Here is a 22,948-nt window from a genome sequence, read left to right as displayed (position 1 = left end):
AATACCAGTTGCTAAAAAGCAACAGAAGCAGAGAGCTACTACTTTCATGTGAGTTTCCCATAGGTCCAGTCAGATGCTTCCGGGAGACAGGGTGCTGGACAGAATGGACTTCAAGTCTGATCATAAGAATTTCTTATATTCTTATGAAATAAAATAAGGAAATGCTATGAGTAGATGCTATTGTTTTAATGGCAATATAGGTATACCAAAGTTTCAGTTATTGACAAGACCAATACATTTTCAACACTAAACCCTCCCAAAGAAATTGATGCTGGATTGCTGTTTTGCAGAGATTTTATTGAAAAGTATAGCAAGAAAATCATGATTGCTTCCCACAGGAAAAGTTTTTGCCACATAATTCCACTATGACCTTTTCGATTTTAATTTTTTGTTGGCAGAGACCTGCTTAGCTAACTGTGGCATTAGAATAAAGATGCATAGATATCTCTTATGCAATATCATTAATCTTATCAAAATTGGGTAAGCTGCTCCCAAAGTTACAGATGGCTTAAACTACTTTAAACGTCATGCTTTTCATTACAGAATATTATGAATTGTAGGTGTGAGGGCAGTGAGAATTCTGTATTTGAAATCTCTAGGCTCTTCCACAGAATTCCAAGTTGCTATTTTTGCTATTTTTCCTGAAAAGGAGTCAAATATTTTCCAATTTAAGGAAAGCTCCTCAGAGAAAGGTTTGCAGATTCTAGCAAAATACTTTTGATTTCTATGGAATTAACACTGATTTCTTCCACCTGAGCAGGTTATTCCAAGTTTACCTTGAATGTTGCTTTAGGTGAAATTTGGTGGAAACACTACTAGCAAATTTTCTAATTCATTACCTAGTTATTAGAATCTTTTTACTCTTTAAAGTTGTTCCCTCATGTGCCTGAACATCATGTTTCTTTAAAAAGTTAAATATTAAAATGCTAAAAATCTACATTCTAGATTTCAATTAAAAAGTTTGTATTGCTCTCATCAAAAAATCTCACTTATAAAAGTGAGAGATCCAATGTGTATGCAGAAATTTACAACCTGTGCAAATCAGAACACATAAGACATACAATTACAATTCTCACTATATACTGTTGAGTAGCTCCACTTGTGTTAAATGAGATTATGCTGAAACATCTATCACTGAGGTATGGTGATGAGTAGTTGCAAAATGGCCGAGCACATACTTTGCATTCAAGAGCTTCTAGGTTTGGTCTCTAGTTAAAAATCTCAGGGGCCTGGGAAAGATCAACTTCCAAGACAGTTGCTACCCATATTGGACTAGAATAGCCGGTGGTCTGACTCTGTTTAATGCTATTTCCTATGTTCACAGTTTGAGGACTGCAGCATATCCCATCATCACTCCTCCTTGAAAATATCATTCATTTTAGTGTGCTAATGTGGGAGCAGAGTTTGCTGTATTGTGCCCTTATATATTAGTGGTATACAATTTCTCTTTTAAAAAATTAGTTAGTTTTAGTTAGTTTTAAAATATAAAACATAAGAAAATAAATCCTTTAACTACGTAAGTTAATTCTTACAACAACAAGCACATTAAATTGCTTTCTTCAGTATTTCTCAGCATTGCTTGCAACCACATGTGCCCCTTTTCTAGCCTGAGGAGAACTTCATGTACCTAAAGAAAAACAGGAGAAAAAAATTATTAGATATACACAACACTACTTCCAATTAAGACCTCCTCTTTGCAACAACAGTTTGAAAGGTACCCAATTGTACACCAGCTCTACCCCATCAAGATAATCTCAAGTTTTATATATCTTGTCCTCTGTCATTTCCTCTGTTCTTCCAAGTTTTACATCATGCAAAAACTTGATGAGTGTACTCCACTCCTTCTCCTAAGACATTAAAGAAAGTATTGAATAGCGACAGAGTACATGGAGTCCTGAGGAATGAATTTAATAGTATCCTATCTGTTTAATACTCATCCATCAATTACTACTATTCCATTATGCTGCTTTTTGTATATGGAATGTGGCTTTAGCTATTAAGCAGACTGAAGGGTTCATCCTTCTTGTCTGTTATCCAGATACCAAAACTGTTTGAACACACAGGTGTTTGAACTTCCACTGCTGCGATTGCAGGGGGAGGAAGAGAGGTCAAGGTTACAAATGGGTTCAATACAATGTAAAAATTGTATAATTGTGCAACTTGTTGCTAAAGCAAAGAACTAGCAGAAGGCTGGGAGTTACTTACAAAGTACCATTGTGTGTTACACTATACAACACCAGCCAGAATGATTGCCAACAGAAGCCTGTGTGCTATTTAATTATACAATGATAAGTACAAGAAGTTATTACAACATGACTGCAACATGATGAGAAACTTGTTCCACTGTATGGAGGCCTTGTTGCAGATAACCTGAAACCAAGTTTGGAATTCCAGGAGGGATTTCACAGCCTGCCTAGCTAAGTGGCTACTCATGGCAGTTTCACACATCACATAACCCAGATCTGCCACACAGCACATACTCAAAAGAGAGGCATAGCAAATTAGAGCTTCTGAACAATAAGCATACCAGCATACCATTTCAAAGCACCTGTTTGTCTCATTCCCACTTTACATACTTAAAATATACACTTTAACAAAATTGGTTAAGATTTGTAAAGCTGCTTCAAGATCTTGGCTGAAAAGCAAGGTAGAAATATAATGAATAAATAAATTTGCTCAAAAAAAAAAAAAAAGCAAGACTGATAGCTGACCTAGTGTTCGATTCCCCTGCATGCAAACTTATCATTTCAGTTGCAAAGCCAGACTTGCACAGTAGCTAGATAATTCACTGCAAACTCTGTTTTTACACTGTCTGTCTTCAGACCATTTCAAAGAACTGGGTTTCAATGCCCCAAACATTCCATAGGCCATGCATCTTGGTGATCTGGTTTCCTGGTTCTAGTCCTCAAGACCTCTCAAAAACAAAACATTCTGTTACACCTTATCACCAGAATTGGTGTTTTGATGATAAATTGACCATAGTCAAGGATACTGCAGAAATAAAAAGCAAAACTAGGAACCTGGAGGAATGGCTGTAGAGCTCAGAGGTTAAGCACACAATTAATATGCAGGAAGTCCCAGTTTCAATGCCTGGCAGCTCCAGGCAGGGCTAGAAAAGACCCCTGCCTGAGAGCCTTGACAGCAGTCACCAGTTAGAGAAAATAATGAAACAGAAGGACCAATGGTCTGATTCAATATAAGGTAGCCCCAGTTAGTTATGTGAACAGAAGTTTGATGCAGTCCTTTCTCTAAATTAACTATTCCAGATTCTGAAGTGATATACACACACCCACAAATGCCCATTTAAAAAAAAACAAAAAACATTAAGCCTTACCAAGGCAAAAATTAAGCCTTACCTATCAATTACCAATAGTGAAACTATTGACCAGTTTCAGTCAACTGGACAATAGTCCATTTGACTGGAAAAATTCTATGACTTCTGCATGTCCTGCTGCCTTAGCCTGTAAGAAAATATTGCATCATTTATTATTAAAATATGTACAGTTATAAGCCTCTTTTTAACAAAAATGTTCACCAAATACATACATAAAACAAATTTCAAAAAACAAAAAAAGATTATTCCCTTTCTCAGAGGGCTCACAATCTTCAAAAGCGGTCATCACATGATTTACGCATACATGCTTGTATGTATGTTCAACGCAACAAGTTCCATCCTCTGTGCTTTGCTCTTCAAAAGAGGCCCTGGTTCAGTGCCCTTTGATATCTGAAGTCTGACCGAAAAGGCCTTTTCTATGGTGGAGCATTCCTTACAAAGACCCACCCAAGAAATGTTTGTAAAGCTTGGTCCAATGGAACTTTTAAGAAAGCAGCAGAAATAGGTTTAACAAATTTAATTAAAATTATTGGGGGTGTTTTTTTCTAGAGAGCTGAAAATGGTGGGAAGGAAGGGGAAGAGGATGATAGCCCAGAAGCTGTGTGGGTGTGGCCCTAGAGCCCCCACTCCCATAAGTTACTGCTCCTATACAGGTGAGGACCTGTATAGGTGATGAGCAGGGGTCTAAAACCACCCTTTGCAGAGTGTCTGACACTGGATAGCCACTAGACTCCAGAACTCTAAAACTTCTTCTCCCCATCAAAAAAGAGCAAATAAGTTCCTAAACTAGTTGCTTCCTAAAAAGTCTAAAGGTTAAAGGGAGAGAGCTTGAATTCCAAAAAAGGCATTACTGTCCACTGGAACACTTATCTCCTGCTCTGAAATCCTTGTAGTGGAGGGGGATAGTTAGGGCTAGGCTCAAAGTAAGTACCAATACATTTGGTACCAATATATTTGAAATACATGCACAAAGGTGCATGTGTGTGAAAGAGAGGAAAGACATATTAGAAACAGAGAAAAAAGAGCTGGGATTATTGGAAACAGAGAGAAAGGGTTGACTGAATCATTCTTACTCTGATTAAGGCACCATGGAGTCAGTTGGACTCCCAGGAACAGGGAGTCCCAAGGGCAGTGGCGTAACTAAAGGGGTGCAGGGGGTAGCAATTGTACCCGGCATCAAGCTTTAGGGGGACAACAAGCTGAGCTTGACACTAGTGACCAAAATTGTGAAAATCTTGGTATGCATAAATAATACCATCATGTTATATATCATTGGAAAGGTAATTTAATGAGGAATGTAATGAAACAAACTGCACTGTATTCTATCAAAAGTTATAGCCAATTAACCAGAAAATGAAAACACAACTGCCTTATAGAACAAAAAGTGGATTTTCTTAACTCAAAACAGATCTATGAGACCGATTGTTCTAAGAGCCAATGACATGTTATTATGTTATTGACATGTTGCAATGACATGTTATCATGATACAGCATGAAACCAATAAGGTGTTAATATGAGTCAGCTGTCATTTCCATGTATCATAATACAGTCACCCAGTAAAAAGGCACTTTTTGAAATGGTGCCCTTCTTATATTTAGCAGGGGGAAAATAACCATTCCTTTTCACCCCATCTCCATATCTCGAACCAATCAGGGGCACACATTTCATTTATTTACTTAATTAAATCTGATTTTGTCTGGGAGGGGCTACAAATCTTCTTTGACTCCAGGTAGCAGATAGTTGCCTTAGCTACGCCACTGAGGCAGCTGAGCAAGTGGGTGATGAGCTGCTGGGGGGAGGAGGTGGGTTCCTCCCAGTTGTCACTTTTTTAAAAGCCTGGGTGTGACGTCATTGCCAGTTGTGACATCACTTCCGGGGCAACATTTTGCGCTTGGCACCAGGCTACACAATCATTAGCTACGCCACTGCCCAAGGGCACTTGCTCCACACTCAAGGGCACTAAGGTAATCTACTCTAGTATTGTCAAATACACACAACACCACACTGCAATAAACATTTTGAATTACTTTTCCTAAACAAAAAATAAAATTAATATTTTAACAAAATCATTTCATGGTCACTAAAACAAGTGGTTTGTAACTATTTACTTTGCAAAGGTAATCTACACATTTTATTTGTTTACTTGTAGGCTTACATGAATGCAATTTTAAATTAAAAAGTACTTAGATCCATTTGGTCCATGCACTTTTTAAGCATGTATTTTGATTGCTTTCCATTCTATGATTGTGTCGAAACAGTTGTGGTTCACTGTGGAGGATTTCCTGTGTGCTTCCAACTGAGCAAGACAGGGAGAGAGATCAGAATGGAAGGCTGCTAGAGAGAGCCACCTGGGTACAAAGAAAGGGACCAAGTAATAGCCAGTGATCGTTAGGTTATGTTTATGTTGGTCTGTCCTTCTCCTCCAGATGTTGGGAGCTCTTTGTTCCCTCAGAACAGGTTAGACCAAGTTGTGATCCAGGTTCTCAGCCTAGAGTCCAGCAGGGCCTGACATGTGAGGCTTTCCTGCAGAGCCAGCACCATTTAGGGATGTTTATTATTTATTTATACTCCACCTTTCTACCCCGCAAAGGGCACTCAAGGCAGCTTACAAATAAAACAATGCTAAAAACAATGTGTATGATAAAACATTTAAAACAATAAAACTTGGATCCCAATTAAAAATACATTCATAAAACAGTGTAAGCATTAAAAGGCTTCCCTGAATAAAAAAAAGTCTTAAGACCCTGCCAAAAGGACTCTAGAGAGGGAGCCACCATCCCTCTCACCTCTGCTGGTGGCATAGTTAGAAGGGCCCCCTTTGATGATCTGAGAGGATGGGTTGAATTTTATCTCTGAGCAAACAAGCCTGTTTATATTGTTTTTTCTCTTCTGTTGATTCATTTGTTAATAAAACCTCTTTGTTTAAAGCCTCTACCATGTTCTGGGATCAATGGATTTGTCAGCCTCCCCGCTCTGCAGGTACTGCTGTCAAAGTGAAGGCAACAACAACCCTGAATACTATTATTGGGAAGGGGTTTTGCCCAGGGAACCCGTCTGGGAACCAAATCTCTTGGGCTCATTGGCAGCAAACTAAAACTGCCATGACTTGTCCCACTAAGCTGCACGTCCAAACCACGTTTGGACAACTACCAGCCAGTCTCCAACATCCCGTTTCTGGGCAAGGTAATTGAGCGGGTAGTGGCGTCTCAACTCCAGAGGGTCTTGGATGAAGAGGATTATCTGGATCCTTTTCAATCTGGTTTCAGGCTGGGCTTTGGGACAGAAACCGCCTTGGTCACCTTGGTGGATGACCTACGCCGGGGAGTGGACAGGGGGAGTGTGTCCCTATTGGTCCTGCTGGACCTCTCAGCGGCTTTCGATACCATCGACCATGGTATCCTTCTGGGCCAGTTGACCAAGTTGGGAGTTAGAGGCACTGTTTTGCGGTGGTTCCACTCCTACTTGGAGGATCAGTCCCAGATGGTGGTACTGGGGGGATGCCTGTTCGACACCCTGGCCCTTGAGGGTTCAATTCTGTTCCCCATGCTATTTAACATCTACATGAAACCACTGGGAGAGGTCATCCGGGGATTTGGAGTGGGGTGCCATCAATATGCTGATGACACCCAGCTCTATCTCTCCTTTCCTCCAGTCTCCAGGGTGGCGGTTGAGGTCCTGGAGTGCTGTCTGGAGGCAGTGAGGATCTGGACAGGGGCTGACAAGCTGAAATTAAATCCAGATAAGACACAGGCTCTCCTGGTTCAGAAATCCTCGATGCAGGTGCTGGAGTATCGGCTTGCACTGAATGGGGTTGCACTCCCTCTGAAGGAGCAGGTCTGCAGCTTGGGTGTCCACCTGGACTCACAGCTGCTCCTGGATTCCCAGGTGGTGGCTGTGGCTAGGGGGGCCTTTGCTCAGCTTCGGCTGGTGCGCCAGCTGCGGCTGTACTTGGATCGTGCAGACCTGGCCATGGTGATCCATGCCTCGGTGACATCGAGATTAGATTACTGTAACGCGCTCTATGTGGGGCTGCCCTTGAAGACGGTTCGGAAACTGCAACCAGTGCAGAATGCGGTGGCCAGTGTAGTTACTGCCCTAGATCAGCAGGTAGTCGCTGGAAGCCCTCCTTGCTCTTCATGACAACCATAGAGATATAAAGCCTATAATAAATTTTATTTATATCTCTAAGGTTCTATAGACCATGACTATGAACCTGGGACCCTCACAAAAAGTGTTTCCAGTTTGGGCCCCTAAGGCTGGCTCTACCCAGGAAGATATACATACTGCAACATTTTGCTTCAGAACCCTATCTGTATATTCATATAGTCAAACTTACTATATTATATGGAGTGTTCCCATCATAACCAGGTTGGGTCAGATCTACACCAGCCAGATGCCAGGCCCTTAGTCCATCCGTATCTCCATTAGAAGCAAGGCTGGAAAAAGGAAAATACAAGACCAATCGTCATGAGTCAAACAAAAATCACACTCTCTAGTTCACTATTCTATGTTCAAGAACAACTCCAGGGGCTTTACAAATTTAGCCATATCTAAGCTATTCACTTGTCAAGACTTTCAAGGAACTCAAAACAAAGAAACAGAGCTTGTCAATACATCTGCACTAGGAATGCCAACCAGCTTAAGGGCCCAATCCTAAAGTTACTGAGCCCTAGTGCCGGTGCTGGGTGCTGCAAACGTGCCATAAAACACGTTTACGGCACCAAGTGAATAAGGAGCCGCTGGCGCTGGGCCCACACCAATCAGGAGTTGGGCCCAGCAACAGCAGGAAGACGATGCGCAACTGCCCGGGGTAAGTGCAACCGCCAGGTGGCAGTGTGGCCTTTTTCATTTCATTGTGGGGAACAAAAAAGTCCCCTTCCCCTGACAAGACCTCTGGCTGCTTCCTGGTGCTCACTGAACACAGCAGTAGACACTTTGGTGCCGCTGCTCCAGCGGGCACCAGGACGCTCAGGATTGGGATGCCCAACCCCAATCCTATACATGTCAGAAGTAACTCCCATTATAGTCAATGAGGTTTACAGCAAGGTAAGTATGGATAGGATTGCAACCTAAGAGCTACTTTCCAGGGAATTTTGGCAATTTTAATTCTGTGAAAGAGCCAAAAGATTTCAAACAGAATTCTCACAGCCCTCACAAATTATAATTCAAAATTTTCTGTAAGGAAAAGCATGACAGCAGTTTTTAAGCCATTCTGTAATGTGAATGGCTTTTAGACAAAGTATCACAGTGCTGAGATGAAGTGGAGCATTCCAGTACTTATTGACCTTGTCCAGATAATGGAAATTCAAATCTTTGCATTGGTAAATGCCTGGAGGAACATACCTAGAACTTGCTATATTATCAAGCAAGGGGCCAGAAGATTCTGTGGGTCAACAGAGGGGCTTCTCTCGGTTTGAATCTTTACCATCTGCCAGCCTTTTTGTTTACCTGCAGCTTGTTCTGCCCCCTTCCCACTGGAGGGAAGGACCTTCTTTTCCCACAGAGTCATCTGCAGTTACCACTTTTATTTTTCTTTCTGCCAAGGCTTTTTGAAATCAGCATTTGAAACTGTGATTAGGATTGGAGCATTAATGTGAAATATAGAGATTTTTTGTGGGAAACTAAGTGTTTACTCCCCTTCTTCCTCCACTTCCATATCTTTTGCTGGTGTCATCACTGATCTTTTTCCATATGATTTATTATCTCCACTATTATGATAGCTAACCTAGTCCTGTGGTTTGGAGCGACCACAACATCCTATAGCAATCTGCTCCAAAGTTAATTGTACATTGTCTTTTAAGAGGTTTTTTCACCTATTGTGTATTCATTTCTTCACCTGCCCTCTAATTCTAGCATCACACGTAATAAGGTGCATCTATTTTCAATTAAAGGATGGATTAGAAAAACTGATTTGACACTCTGTCTCCTGTTCCTGTAACCAATTAACTATTCTTAATGCCTTCGGTCCAAAGAACTTTGGTGCCCACACACATGCTCACATGCTTGGTAACAATCTGGAAGAAGCTATAATTAACATCAGTCTGAATTATGCTGCAATTAAGATAAGCACCTTTGCTAAACAAGTCACACAGCTGTAGCCTATACTTCCCAAAAGTACTTGGACTCTGTGCAGAAATTTCCAAGTTCAATTTCCAGCACCTTCAGTTACCAATAGGAAAGACCCCCCCCCCCACCTGAAACTCTGAAAAACTGCTGCCAGGTAAGGTAACCAGTACCTGAGCTAGATGGATCAATGGTCTGACTCAAAACAAGGCAGCTTCCTATACTCCTCCATCAAAGCCAATGAGAAAACTTTGAGAAGCAGGAGCTCCACGTGCTTACAAGGAATTGCTGGTTCATAGTACAACACTGTTCAAAAGAAAAAAAATTTCCTAGGGCAGAAATGAATCAACAAGAATGCTTGGGCTCTGGGACCTATCCAGCAAGCTCAGAGAACTTGATAGAGTCCCAAGATCCATGTATTCTTTTCAATCTACCTCTGCCCTACTAAACCATTTGCTTCTAAGCTTGATGAGTAACACCACAAATCAGCCATTCCTTGTGAGCGCAATGGCTCTGATTGGCTTCAGTGGAGGAAAAAGCACCTAACAAGAAAATCAGGCATCTACAAGTGCTGCTCCATCCATTCAAGAGAGTCTAGATTCTCTAGAACAGTGTTTCTCAAACTGTGGGTCAGGAGCCACTAGGTGGGTTGCAAGCCAATTTCAGGTGGGTCCCCATTCATTTCAATATTTTATTTTTAATATATTAGACTTGATACTACCATGATATGTGACTGCATTTGGGGAAATGTTATAGACCTGTACTTTTAACAAACTACTATGTATATTCTTTTAACAATGATAGTAAAGGAAACTTACTCCTGGGTAAATGTGGGTAGGATTGCAGCCTAGGATAGTCTAAAATTTTCCTGCTTGATGATGTCACTTCCAGTCATGACATCACTTCCGGTGGGTCCCGACAGATTCTCATTCTGTCCCAGTAGGTCCCAGTGCTAAATGTGTGAGAACCACTGCTCTAGAATATTGCTCAGACCAAGGTTTTGTCTAGAGATCTCTCAACCATAATCTACTACACAGGGCTAGTTTATACAACCAGCATAATCAAGTGATAATGCTTTTCCTAGAATGTTTCACTTCAGACTACAGATGGGGTAGAAGTTGCTTTTAGAATACTTTGAAGAAAAAAATAAAAAGATCTCATGGAAGGAAGGTCAAGTTGAACTCTTCTCCCTGGTATTCCAGTGTTCTATGAATAAAGAGAGCATGTGACTCTTCATTTGCAATTGGAAGTGGTACAGTTACAGGAAAAATTTTGGTACTTCTTTCTGCTAATTGTATAAATTGGCCCATGGACCTTCACAGGTCTGTTTTCTCCATATTGTGTAGTGACACATTAGGGCCTGCGGGACCTTTTTGCCCCCAAGCCCCTTAAATTACTGTTATTATTCCTACTACTACTTTCAAGGCTCTTGCTATTATATTGTCTTGTGTGCACTGACAAGCAAAAGTTCAGGAATGACTGCCAGGAAAAGAGACACAATTACAAAAGCTCCAAGCCGCTGAGCAAGCAATGCTCCTTGATGAATCAGTCACTAAAATTAATAGAGGTGTATGAGAAGCAGTTTTGAACAGGCGAGTTTCACCCAGTGGGTGTGCCCATGACCAAAGGGGAAAAGGCATAGGCAGTTTCATATTTCACAACACAAGATATAACCCATGAAATGCAATTTAAAGGGGATATCCTGAATTCTAATTGCTGCATTTTGGTCTTTTTTCATTAAAATCCACAATCCACATGCAGCTTAAGATCAAACATCTCACAAAAGCATTTCATTACTGTTTTTAATTTCAAGAAGTCATTACAATGAGAGTCAGCATCTGGGAGGCCCCTGAGCCAAACCTGTCCTAAAGAATGATGCTGTTGCCAGTCTAGAGGCAAAAAAAAAAAAAAAGGTGCAGAAGAAACATATATGAAACATATAAAGCTGCCTTATACTGAGTCAGACCATTGGTCCATCTAACTCAGCACTGCCCACTTGACTATGGCAAGGTAGGTCCTATCATGAAAGGACATGGGTATTCTTGGTATCCTACAACCCCCATCCCCTGGGTGATTCTCCCAGTATCAAACCTGAACATTTTTGTAAGAACTTTTTGTTGGGTTCAATAGCCAATGTTTAGCAGTGATGTATAGTTTAATGCAGTACAATATAGGCCCTTAGATATAATTTAACAAGAGTATTTTAAGATCTAGAGCAGCATAACAGAGAGTGGTTGAATTCAAACGAGGAACATCTAGGTTCAGATCTCTATTCAGGCATGAAGCTCAATCACGTGGCTTTGGGCTAGTCACAATCACACAGCCACACAATTCCAGCCTCACAGCATTGCGGGATAAACCCCCATTCACTGTCCTTATCTCCTTAAGAACATAAGAACAGCCCCGCTGGATCAGGCAATAGGCCCATCTAGTCCAATTTCCTTTATCTCACAGTGGCCCACCAAATGTCCAAGGAGCACACAAGACAACAAGAGACCTCATCCTGGTGCCCTCCCCTGCATCTGGCATTCTGACATAGCCCATTTCTAAAATCAGGAGGTTGCACATACACAACATGGCTTGTAACCCATAATGGATTTTTCCTCCAGAAATTTGTCCAATCTCCTTTTAAAGGCATCCAAGCCCGATGCCATCACCACATGCTATGGCAAGGAGTTCCACAGACCAACTACATACTGAGTAAAGAAATATTTTCTTTTGTCTCTCCTAACACTCCCAACAGTCAATTTTAGTGGATATCCCCTGGTTCTGGTGTTGTGTGAGAGGGTAAAGAGCATCTCTCTATCCACTCTATCCTTCCTCTGCATAATTGTAGGGAGGGTGAAAAAGATTTAACAAAATAAAATGTATTTATTTAAATAGCATATTTTAGCATTCCATATTTTAAACAGGTAACTTTGATCCAAAGAGCAGAGAGGTGGTGGTAATATGTCAAAGGAAATATCTAATAATAATTCTTATGAAAGTTACAGAGAGTTGCTCTGTAACAGAATCAGCAGTTTCATGTCTCCCCAGCCACCAAAGCTACTTCTCAATTCTTAAGTGTTGATAAAATATTTGTAAGTCCTTAGAAAGTGCTAGAGAGCAGCAGAACACCACAGCAGCCCAGGAGCAAGAAAAGAAGTAAAAAGACTCAAGAATTGCAGCTCAGACATGAAACAATGTTTGCAGATCTTGGGAAGTTGTTCTGGAATATGAAACTGGAGCAGAGAAAGGAATTTGGTGGTTTTTATTTTGTGGAAAGATCAAAAAACTGCAGAAGGCCTTCCTTTTTGCTCTGTGATCATCAGAGAAAACCCAAACATTAAAAAAGAACCTGAACAAGCAAGATGAGATGGAATCTGTTTTTCTTCTTTTTTTAAACACTGTTTTCCATCAGACACTCCATGACAAGAAACCGCTACTGCTTGATAGTAAAGCACATGTTTTTTTCATTTAAGAAGTCACAGATTCAATGAGTAAAGTCTACCTCTAAATTTTTGTATTGCTTTCTAGAAGCCTGAGCCCTCCTTTACATTTAGCTCTGCATGGGTGCTCCCATGCCAACCCAGATAAATGTAAAGGCTTCCCAAGATTCCAGCATAAGCAAGAAAAAGAATCCAGAATGAAACTATGAAACTATAATGCACCTAGAGAAGAAGGCACTGTAAGTAGGAGCAGACTTGGCATGCGGTCGCTGGGATCACTAGGGGTGAGGTTTAACTGTTCAAGTGATGACTTTGAGTGTACACTTTTATTTTCCTCTAGAAGTGAACAGTTACCATTCACTACTATGAGGAACCATTGCACTAAGTGTTGCAGTGAAGGGATAAACGCTGATGCTGAGTGGCTTGGTCCACTCTGACAAGGATTCTGTAGGGGTGCCGTATGAATGCAGAGGACTCCCAAAAGTTCCTTGCAGTACACCAGCTCTCTCTACATATGCACAATCATTGTAGTAGACTTTCAGCTAGATTTGCACAGATGCCACTCCACATCAAAATGAAGTGGTAGAACATAAGCTGCTGTGTGCATGTCCCAAACCTCAGCTTCTGACAAGCACCTACATCTAACCTCCTGTGCATCTAATCACACTGGAAGCCTTGTAAACCCAGCTCTGTGGCTTGAGGATGCCATCTAGACTGCAGTACCTGCCTACCTAAGTATCCAGTCAGGTGACTCGCAAGGACTGATCCCTGTCCCTGTGAACTCTAATAAAGCTTTAGTTTTATAACCTGCTCTTCAGTCTGAGCAACTTGCCAGAGCAAGATTCTGCCTAGCTCCTGGCTCTTTTTCCTAACTGCTATTCTGGACCTTGACTTCTGACTTGCACACATACCTTCAGCCTCTCTGATCACTGGTTGCTGTCACAGAACACATTCCACACACCTGCTTCTATGGACAGCCAGATCTCTGGGTCCCAGAACTTAATGAGCGTGGACCTGCCAATGCCTGGCATAAAGTCACTTTTTTCCATTTTTTTAAATCTCAGAACACAAGCACTTGTCTTGGGGTTCAACCCATTGTTTGCCACAATTATATTTACATCCCACATCAATCTCTGGAATTAGGGTGAAGTCACAAAAATGCCTGAAAATCAGCATTTTTGTGCATTCCATGTGGGGCTTCTTTAAATAAATACCTTCCTGTGAGAAAGTGAGGAGGTAAAATAATTGCATGAGACCATCACCACCTCAAAAGTAAACATATGAACTGAGCCTAAATCTGCACCAACTCCTCACACAGGAATTTTTGCTTCTTGTTCTTCTTCAAAAAGGCATGAGAGAATCAACCTCAGTTCTGTGGAAGAGTGCTAATGGCTGCTGCAGTACACATTTAAGAATTTCATTTCCATGTTTATGAATCTTCCTGGTGTTTTTATAAAGAAGTTTCCCTAGCCAAAAGATGCAGAGACTCAATTAAGTCTGCTACACAGTGAAATGCCCTCCCTATTTCCTAGCAAATGAAGATACTACCATTAAAAAGAATGGAATTGATTAGTACAAGTCATTTATTTAACCAACCCATTCTCCTCACGGTTCATATATTGGGTTAATGATGTTCCTGGCATGGGAAAATTGCCTTTCAGATTCCAGCCCTTTTCCTCATTATGAGTCAGGAGATTTACTTAAACTCTTTCATCAGATGCAGCACTAATTATGTCCTTTCCACTGTCTTAGATATACACAAGATTAGTAGCATGTTGAAAGATTTCATAAGCACCTCAGCAGAATTTCAAGTTTTAAAAGATGACTTGTTACTGAAACAACCTTAAGTACAAGGTTGAGAAGGGAACTAGTAAAGCTGGATTGTACATAAGATCCTTTTATAGTAAGGATCAATTCTGCAGTGTAAAAATGGCAAATTGTAAAAAAAAATCCTTAGCTCTGACTGCAAGAGAGGCGATACAGCAGTAGGACAAAGGAGTGACAGCCTAGCAAGTTCATTTGACAAGCCATGGAACAGTTAGTGGTTTGGGGACATGTTTATCAAATTCAAAAGACAGAACTTCTATTCTTACTTGCTTTCAATTTTTATATTAACCATGCAAATGAACTATGGGCATACAAATTCAATAGGTTCAGATATCACATAATTGATGACTATTATAATGAACTAGTTGATGGCGGAATGCAGTTTGGTTTTGATGGGCAGCCTAATCCTGAGCTGCCCGGAGCTGCGGCACCCACGGTCTCCACGGAGGACTCCCGCCGGATCCAGCACCTCCTGCACCACCGCGGGAGGCTCCTCGGGAGAAGGGGAAGCAGCCCTGCAATGGGGCTCCTCATTTTAGCAGTGACGGTTTGGTCGCTGCTAAAGTAAAGGCGCTCGTGTAGGGCGAGCAGCCCTGCCCAAGCGCCTTGGATCCTGCAGAGATTGGCTCCGCGGATCTGTCTCTCCACTCCCCCCAACACGCCTCCCTTACACCCCCGGCCACGGCTCCCCCCTCCCCGGAATGCCTCCCCCATGCCCCCAACCATGCCCCATCTCCCCTTCTGCAGCCCTGTCATGCAGACCTCCGAGCCACAGAACCTGGGCGCCCGCCACGCGCTGGCTCAGTGCCGGGCAGAGCTGGTCTAGCTCCAGCGGGAGTCCAGCGGTAAGGCACGGAGGCGCAGCGTGGACCACAGGATCAAGCTCTAATGCAACTATTGAATATGCACACTAGAGAGTAGAAGCTTTTGTGTTACGTACCATGTTCCTGCAGTAGTTGTTATCAACTTTAAAGAGTAATACAGAAAGCTTAAATACAATGAAAGTGTCGACCCAGTGTGCGGGGGCAGTAAAGAAGGTCAATTCTATGCTTGGGATCATTAGGGCAGGAGGTCTGGTCTAGAGGGTAGAGCCTCCATTTGCCTGAAGATAACATCCGAAGGTCGCCAGTTCGAGGCCATCGGCACCGTGCAACCTTGAAGCAGCTGACAAGCTGAGCCGAGTTATTCCATCTGCTCTGAGCGTGGGAGGATGGAGGCCAGAATGTGAAACCAGATCAAGAAAGTAACACCTGAATGTTGTGGTTCTTGTAAAGATAGAACATGCTTTCAAATTGTAAAAATCCCTACGGGGATTTAATAAGCCTGCCTATGTAAACAACTTTGAATAAAGTCTTGAATAAAGAACAAGAAAGGCGGTATATAAATACCTGTATTATTATTATTATTATTATTATTAGAAAAGGTATTGAGAACAAAACGGCTAATATTATAATGCCGTTGTACAAATTGATGGTAAGGCCACGCCTGGAGTAATGTGTCTAGTTCTGGTCGCCACATCTCAAAAAAGACATACCGTATTTTTCGCTCCATAAGACGCACTTTTCCCCCCCAAAAAAGTAGGGGGGGGAAGTGTGTGCGTCTTATGGAGCGAATACTGCAAAGCTGCAGGCGTTCTCAGGGCAGCAGAGCCTCCTTGGCAGGTGCTTCTGCCCCTGACCAGGGTCCTGCCTGTGCTCAATGGTAATGCAAATGCAAATACAATGGTAATGCAAATGCAAATTGAAATGCAAATGCAGGCGCTCAGTGGTAATGCAAATGTTCAGTGCTTAGTGACAAAGCACTTGCAGAAAAATACTACAATACCTCATTCTACCAGTGCAAGGATGATAAAGCAGAAAAGGCTAGTATATAAAATTCCTTTTAAACTAGAGGTAGTAAAATATGCTAAGGAGCATGGAAACAGAGCAGCAGAGAGACATATTTTATTACACTATTTGGTTCAGAATATTTTTTTCCCTGTTTTCCTCTTCTAAAAACTAGGTGCATCTTATGGTCAGGTGCGTCTTATAGAGCGAAAAATACGGTGGAAATGGAAAAGGTGCAAAAGAGAGCGACTAAGATGATTACTGGGTTGGGGCACCTTCCTTATGAGGAAAGGCTACAGCGTTTGGGCCACTTCAGCCTAGAAAAGAGGCGCCTGAGGGGGGACATGATTAAGACATACAAAATTATGCAGGGGATGGACAGAGTGGATAGAGAGATGCTCTTTGAGTGTCGGGAGAGTTAGAACAGACAAAAGAAAATATTTCTTTACACAGCGTGTGGTTGGTCTGTGGAACTCCTTGCCACAGGATGTGGTGATGGCATCTGGCCTGGATGCCTTTAAAAGGGGATTGTACAAGTTTCTGGAGGAAAAATCCATTATGGGTTACAAGCCATGATGTGTTTGTGCAACCTCCTGATTTTAGAAATGGGCTATGTCAGAATGCCAGATGCAAGGGAGGACACCAGGATGAGGTCTCTTGTTATCTGGTGTGCTCCCTGGGGCATTTGGTGGGCTGCTGTGATATACAGGAAGTTGGACTAGATGGGCCTATGGTCTGATCCAGTGGGGCTGTTCTTATGTTCTTACAATCCTTACAGATTTACTCCCTACCACTTCACTCTGATCTCTGTGGTGAGTCTTGAGTGGTAGGTTACAATCTCAGAACTCGAAGAAGAGATCTCAGTCATTACTGTTCAGTTGTGATATTCTTCCCCTGCAGGACCCTAAATGCCAAATCCCACTTTACACAAGTATTGTGTTTTGACATCTATTCACACAAAGTGTGACACAGAACCAAGGGTCTCGACACGTATAGTGAAAGTGCACCAGGGAGATAAAGCCAATTATGACACCAGAAGAATCAGAACATTATATGGAAGTAAATTTTATTGTCATCAAGAAGCCTTTTCTTCAGGAATATGTGTCTTGTATTGGAATGAGTTTCATTTTGGGACAGGGGGGTTCCGCAGTTTATCTTTCTGACTTAAGGAGAGCTACTCAAGTGGAACCAGTGGAGCCCTACTCTGATGTATCCTATCCTCTGTGTTGGGCTGAGAAACCCAACATGGAGGTTCTCTCATCTGCACAAGCAAAGTAGCCAATGCAGTCTTGAGAAGCTCCATTGTGGGGCCAGGAGCTTTTCCTGGGGGAAGGGGAAGAAAGTCCCCTTCCCCCAAGGAGACCTCCAGTGGCCTTGACAGTGCCGCTGGATGCAGTAGTAGCCATTTTGGCACTTCTGCACCCGGCGGAGGTGCCGGGGATAAGATTGGGTTGCCTGAGAGGAAACATGGTGCCTAGGTACGTTCGTACAAACTAAGGCAATTCTTAAGGTACTCTGGCCCTGGCTTGTTTAGGGCTTTTAAAATTAAAACTCAGTACCTTATATAAATACATAAAATTGCCTTGCAATGAGTCAGACCACTGGTCCATCAGGCTTAGTATTGTCTATGCTGACTGGCAACAGCTATTTAGGGCTTCAGATAGGGATATTTTCCAGACCTACTGGAGATGTTGGGAATTGACCTGAAACCTACTACAGAAGTTGGCAACCTTTGCCAGCTTAGGGGCCAGACATTCAGTAACTATGTCTGGATGTTCGGTGATGATGCCATCAATGCCTGGACATTCGGTAATGATGCCATCACATCACTGCCAAACTTCCAGGTTGCCGAGCTCCTGGAAGCAGTAGCACAGAGCTTGGCTTTGGAGGTGAAGCCACGCAGCACAGGGACTCCGCAGGCCTGGATGGCTCTGTCATTCCCTGTCTGGCACACAGCAAATTGAGTGGGAGGCTTCACCTCCCAAGCTGAGCTCTGCATGGGCCAGATGACCTTGGGTGGTGGGCCAGGTCCAGCCTGCGAGCTGTAGGTTACTGGCCCCTGACCTACTGCATGCAGTGCATGTGCTATACTACTACCTAATCTCTTCTACCCTGAACTGAAAACTCTGTAGTGCAAAAACCTACAAAATTTTTTCAATCAAGAAGGCATGGTGAGACAACAGGAATTAAGTGTATTCACCAAAGGCAACACTGAACTTTACCATACTACCTACAAGTCTCTGAGAAAAAAATACACACATATGCCTATGATCTGTTTATCTAAGAATTCCAAGAAAACATAATTAACACAAAACGTGCACAACAAACATCATCACTGTGGGATGACATCTTCAAAAATGCTCATCCCAAGATGGGCCTGTCCAGCTTATGATCCACAAGACAACCCCATCCCAACTACCATGTATTGGGCCAGTGGGTCCTCCTGGGATTTAGCTGCTTTGTAGGACTCTAAAAGTAACTTGCATGATGCAGGCCACCATACATGTCTGTTGGACTGCTTTAGTTTAGTAGGCCAGAAGTTGTATAGGCCTGTCTAATGCTAGGTGTCATTACTTATCTTTTTCAGGAGCATTTGAAATACCCTTCCACCTGAGCACCTTGCAAGAAGTACATTAAGCCACTGTAAGAGATTGAGATGTTTATAGCTGAAAGGTGTCACCCAAATAGTTAAGAGATAATGCTTCTCTCTTGGTGAAGAGCCTTGATAAGCAGGGTGGTGATTTTACATGAGGGGAAGGTAATTCTGCCTAGGGCACATTCAAGGATACTGTTCCTATTAGCCAGCCGGCCAGTGCCTTTTTATGCAGTCTTCAGAACTTCTGGGACAGATGACAGATTAAGATAATAAAATCCCTACTCCATATTTTATTTCTGCAGAAGGATAATCAGGTATTAGAGGCATGGTCAAAGTTCTGTCAGAATCATAATTTTTCCCGACAGCTGTGATCAGAATTGAACAGTGTTTTAGCCTGGAGATGGGCTATGATAACAGGCTTGAAGGAAAGCATCCTTGGATTTCATTAACTGGCATTTTGATATATTAGAGAGCAAGTAGAGAGAGGAAGAAAAAGGGAATTTGGTTGTTCCCTCCCCCCAGGCATAAGCTCCCAACACTTTGCATTTTTCGATTTGGGGCAGCAACCCAATATGAGAAGGGGAAGGTTCGGTTTATCTTTTTACAAGTTATTGTAACACAGATGTCACTCAAATGTCTGGTCAAATAAAAATGACTCTGGATTTTTAAAGTCATTGGTATATTCCTACTATTCTTGTGATATGAAACCTACTTTTGAAATTAATATGAGGAAATCTATATGAAATTAATACAAGGCCAGTTCACACTGCACAGTGGCATTTATTGTTTATATAGCACCATTAATGTACATAACACTTTACAGTGTATAAAATAATAGGTCTTTGTCCCAAGGAGCTTACAATCTAAAATTCAACACAGGGGAGACAGTGGTTTCCCACCTGACATGCTACTTTAACCAGATTTGCAATTTTACTTTTTTAAAATCGTCAACAGTTACTTATGAACGTACTCTTGATGAAACAAAGAAATATACAAACTGCAAACTGAAGATCTGCTAACAAAAATGCCTTGTACAAAAACACCTTGCACACTCCCCCCCCCCCCCCGGCCAACTCTTGTTGAAAGCACCAAAGCCTTTCACTGCACTATGAGATCCGCCAGTTAAACTGGTTTTTCAGATAACAAAAGAAGCTGAATGTGAGGTCAATTTATTTGTGAAAGAATATAAGAATTTTTTTAGACACTTCCCTTAATACTGTCCTATCAAGTGGGTAGGTTTTGACAAAGCAGATTCCAACTGTGTCAAACTACAGGGTAATTTCTTTACAGAATCAGTGGCCAGAATGCATAAAGCAAAACAGGTCTGAAGTTCAAAGATTGTCCCCTTGTTTCTGTCTGTTGCAATACTTTGGGAAGTTTGCAGCACAGCTTTCCTCCACTCAGTCTTTCTCTTATCATGCCCATAGCAATAGAGGTCAACTAAAGCATGCTAACCCCAAATTCCTACAATGCATACAAAAGAAGTCTATCAATAGCTTTTAATCATAATGGTTGCCTGTTTCTTCTGGGTTCTGAAGCAATGAGCCACTGAACGCCAGTTGCTGTGGAGTAACAGCAGGCAATTGTATTGCCTACATGTGTACCTTCTGGACTTCTTGAAGGCATCTGATTGACCACAGCAGGAAGCAAGATGCTGTACTCGATAGACCTTTGATGTGATCCAGGGTGTGAACTTATGTTCTTAATTTGAATTCTGAAGATGGCTTTAAGAGCCTTTGATGGAAATTTATTTCCCCCATGAGACAATCATCATCCATGAGTGAACCATACATCTTGCAAGAGTGGAGTTGGAGCCCTGCTTCATGAACTACAGCATTTGTTTAGAACAGTTGTTCCCAAACTCCTAAAGGAGGGTTGGGAACCAGATGAGTCTTTGCAGATGTGGTGAGGTGACGGCACCGTAGCAATTGTGGCACTGCCCCCATCAAGGGGCTTTTTAACATACCGGGGGTAGCACCTGCCTTCTGGAGGGTGTGGAGAGCTCTCAGTCCCCTCTGCGGGCCTCCTCACCGTTCCAAATAATTCTTTTCAGTGTTCGCAACTCACTTCCAGGTCGCAATCACAAAACCAGAAGTGGGTTGCAATTGCCAAAAAGAGCTGTTTGGAGCAGCGTGAGCCTCTCCTCCCCACCCTCCAGATGGCCCTAACTACCCCGACTGTTAAAACCCCTTGATTGCGGAGGTAGCACAATGGCAGTGCTGTCACTGCAGTCATTTCTGGGCCACTCCTTTAAAGGCGGAATGGTTTCCTGCCGATTCCCCTGGTGGGTTGCGACCCATCAGTTTGAGAACCACTGGTTTAGAAAATCACAAGTCTCCTTGGGCCCTTTTACTTTTACTTGTTGTTTTGCTTCATTTCGCCCTTTTGTAAGATCATAAGAAGAGCCCTGCTGAATTAGGCCCATCTAATCCAGCTTTCCTATATCTATATATAAACTTTCTTTTTCTGTTAGCAGAATGTCTGTGCACCAAGGAACCTCACAGTCCCTGCTCCATCCCCAGTTGCTTTCATTTCCCAACTGAGCAAGTGTTTCCCTGGTTCCTCAGCCCCACCAGTTCCTGCTACCTGCTCTTTTCTCCTCACATGCTGTGCTTGCCAAGATTGCTTTTGGGAAACAGACACAGTGCCTCTCCAATGTTTAGATTTCCATTAAAGGAGTTAGCTGCTTCAGTTCAAAAGCAGCACAGTGATACAGCACAGAGAGTTCAAGTAATATTTTTCTTAACTGCGGAACTGTGTATTACATTGTTTCTCAAACTGTGGATCAGGACCCACTAGGTGGGTTGCAAGCCAATTTCAGGTGGGTCCCCATTCATTTCAATATTTTATTTTTAATATATTAGACTTAATGCTACCATGGTATGTGACTGCATTTGGGGAAATGTGACAGATCTTTACTTTGAACAGGCTACTATGTTTATGCTTTTTACTCCTAGGTAAGTGTGGGTAGGATTACAGTCTAGAATTGTTAAAAATTTCCCTGCTTGATGATGCCACTTCCTGTCATGACAACACTTCTAGTGGGTTCTGACAGATTCTCATTCTAAAAAGTGGGTCCCAGTGCTAAAAGTGTGAGAACCACTGGTGTATTAGATACAAATCATGGTGAAAATAATCATTCTTTTAGATCAGTGTTTCTCAAACTGTGGGCTGGGACCCACTAGGTGGGTCATGAGCCAATTTCAGGTGGGTCCCCATTCATTTCATTATTTTATTTTTCATATATTAGACTTGATGCTACCATAGTATGTGACAACATTTGGGGAAATGTTACAGATCTGTACTTCTAACAGGCTACTATGAACATGCTTTTAACAATGATAATCAAAGGGACTTATTCCCAGATCAGTGTGGATAGAATTGCAGTCTTTGGGATGCTTGGGGAATTTTTTTTTTAACAGATCAGCAACTGCTTGGGTGGGTTAGGAGGATTCATTTTATTTTAAATAAATTTTTAAATTTATACTTATTTATGTAAACTTTCAATTTACTTACTTGATTGCTTTGATTGTATGGGGTTGCTAAAAATTTTCCTGCTTGATGATGTCACTTCCACATAATGACATCACTTCTGATGGATCCCAACAGATTGTCAAACTATAAAGCGGGTCCCAATGCTAAAACATTTGAGAACCACTGTTCTAGATTGTTCCAAACTTCAGAGCTATTTCACACAAAATAAACACCAGCAAGATGTGCACTTAGCAAAGAGATGTAGCCAATCATGTTTGCCAGACAAATGTACCTATATGATACAAACCTTTGCAAATACATTTATTTAAATATTTTTAAAACTGGTTTGCACTGGCCCTTAAAGTGAACCCCAAGCCATTTTTTAAATGAATATATCAA

At 41.9% G+C, this 22,948-nt stretch overlaps 1 protein-coding gene across 1 annotated transcript in view; it reads right to left on the bottom strand.

Moving 5' to 3' along the window:
* Nucleotides 1-1,521: 1,521 nt before the first annotated feature.
* The window catches only part of LOC136648156 (60 kDa lysophospholipase-like), an 85,544-nt gene continuing 64,117 nt past the window's right edge, over nt 1,522-22,948 (bottom strand). The window contains exons 14-16 of the mRNA XM_066624194.1: nt 7,672-7,771; nt 3,357-3,461; nt 1,522-1,627 (exon numbers count right to left, since the gene is read on the bottom strand). Of these exons, the coding sequence (XP_066480291.1) occupies nt 3,396-3,461; nt 7,672-7,771 (166 nt within the window). The 3' untranslated portion in view covers nt 1,522-1,627; nt 3,357-3,395. The remainder of the gene's footprint in view (nt 1,628-3,356; nt 3,462-7,671; nt 7,772-22,948) is intronic.

The sequence above is a fragment of the Tiliqua scincoides genome, chromosome 1 (assembly GCF_035046505.1).
Source record: "Tiliqua scincoides isolate rTilSci1 chromosome 1, rTilSci1.hap2, whole genome shotgun sequence".
NCBI lineage: Eukaryota > Metazoa > Chordata > Lepidosauria > Squamata > Scincidae > Tiliqua > Tiliqua scincoides.
This window is presented reverse-complemented; position numbering and strand designations above follow the sequence as displayed.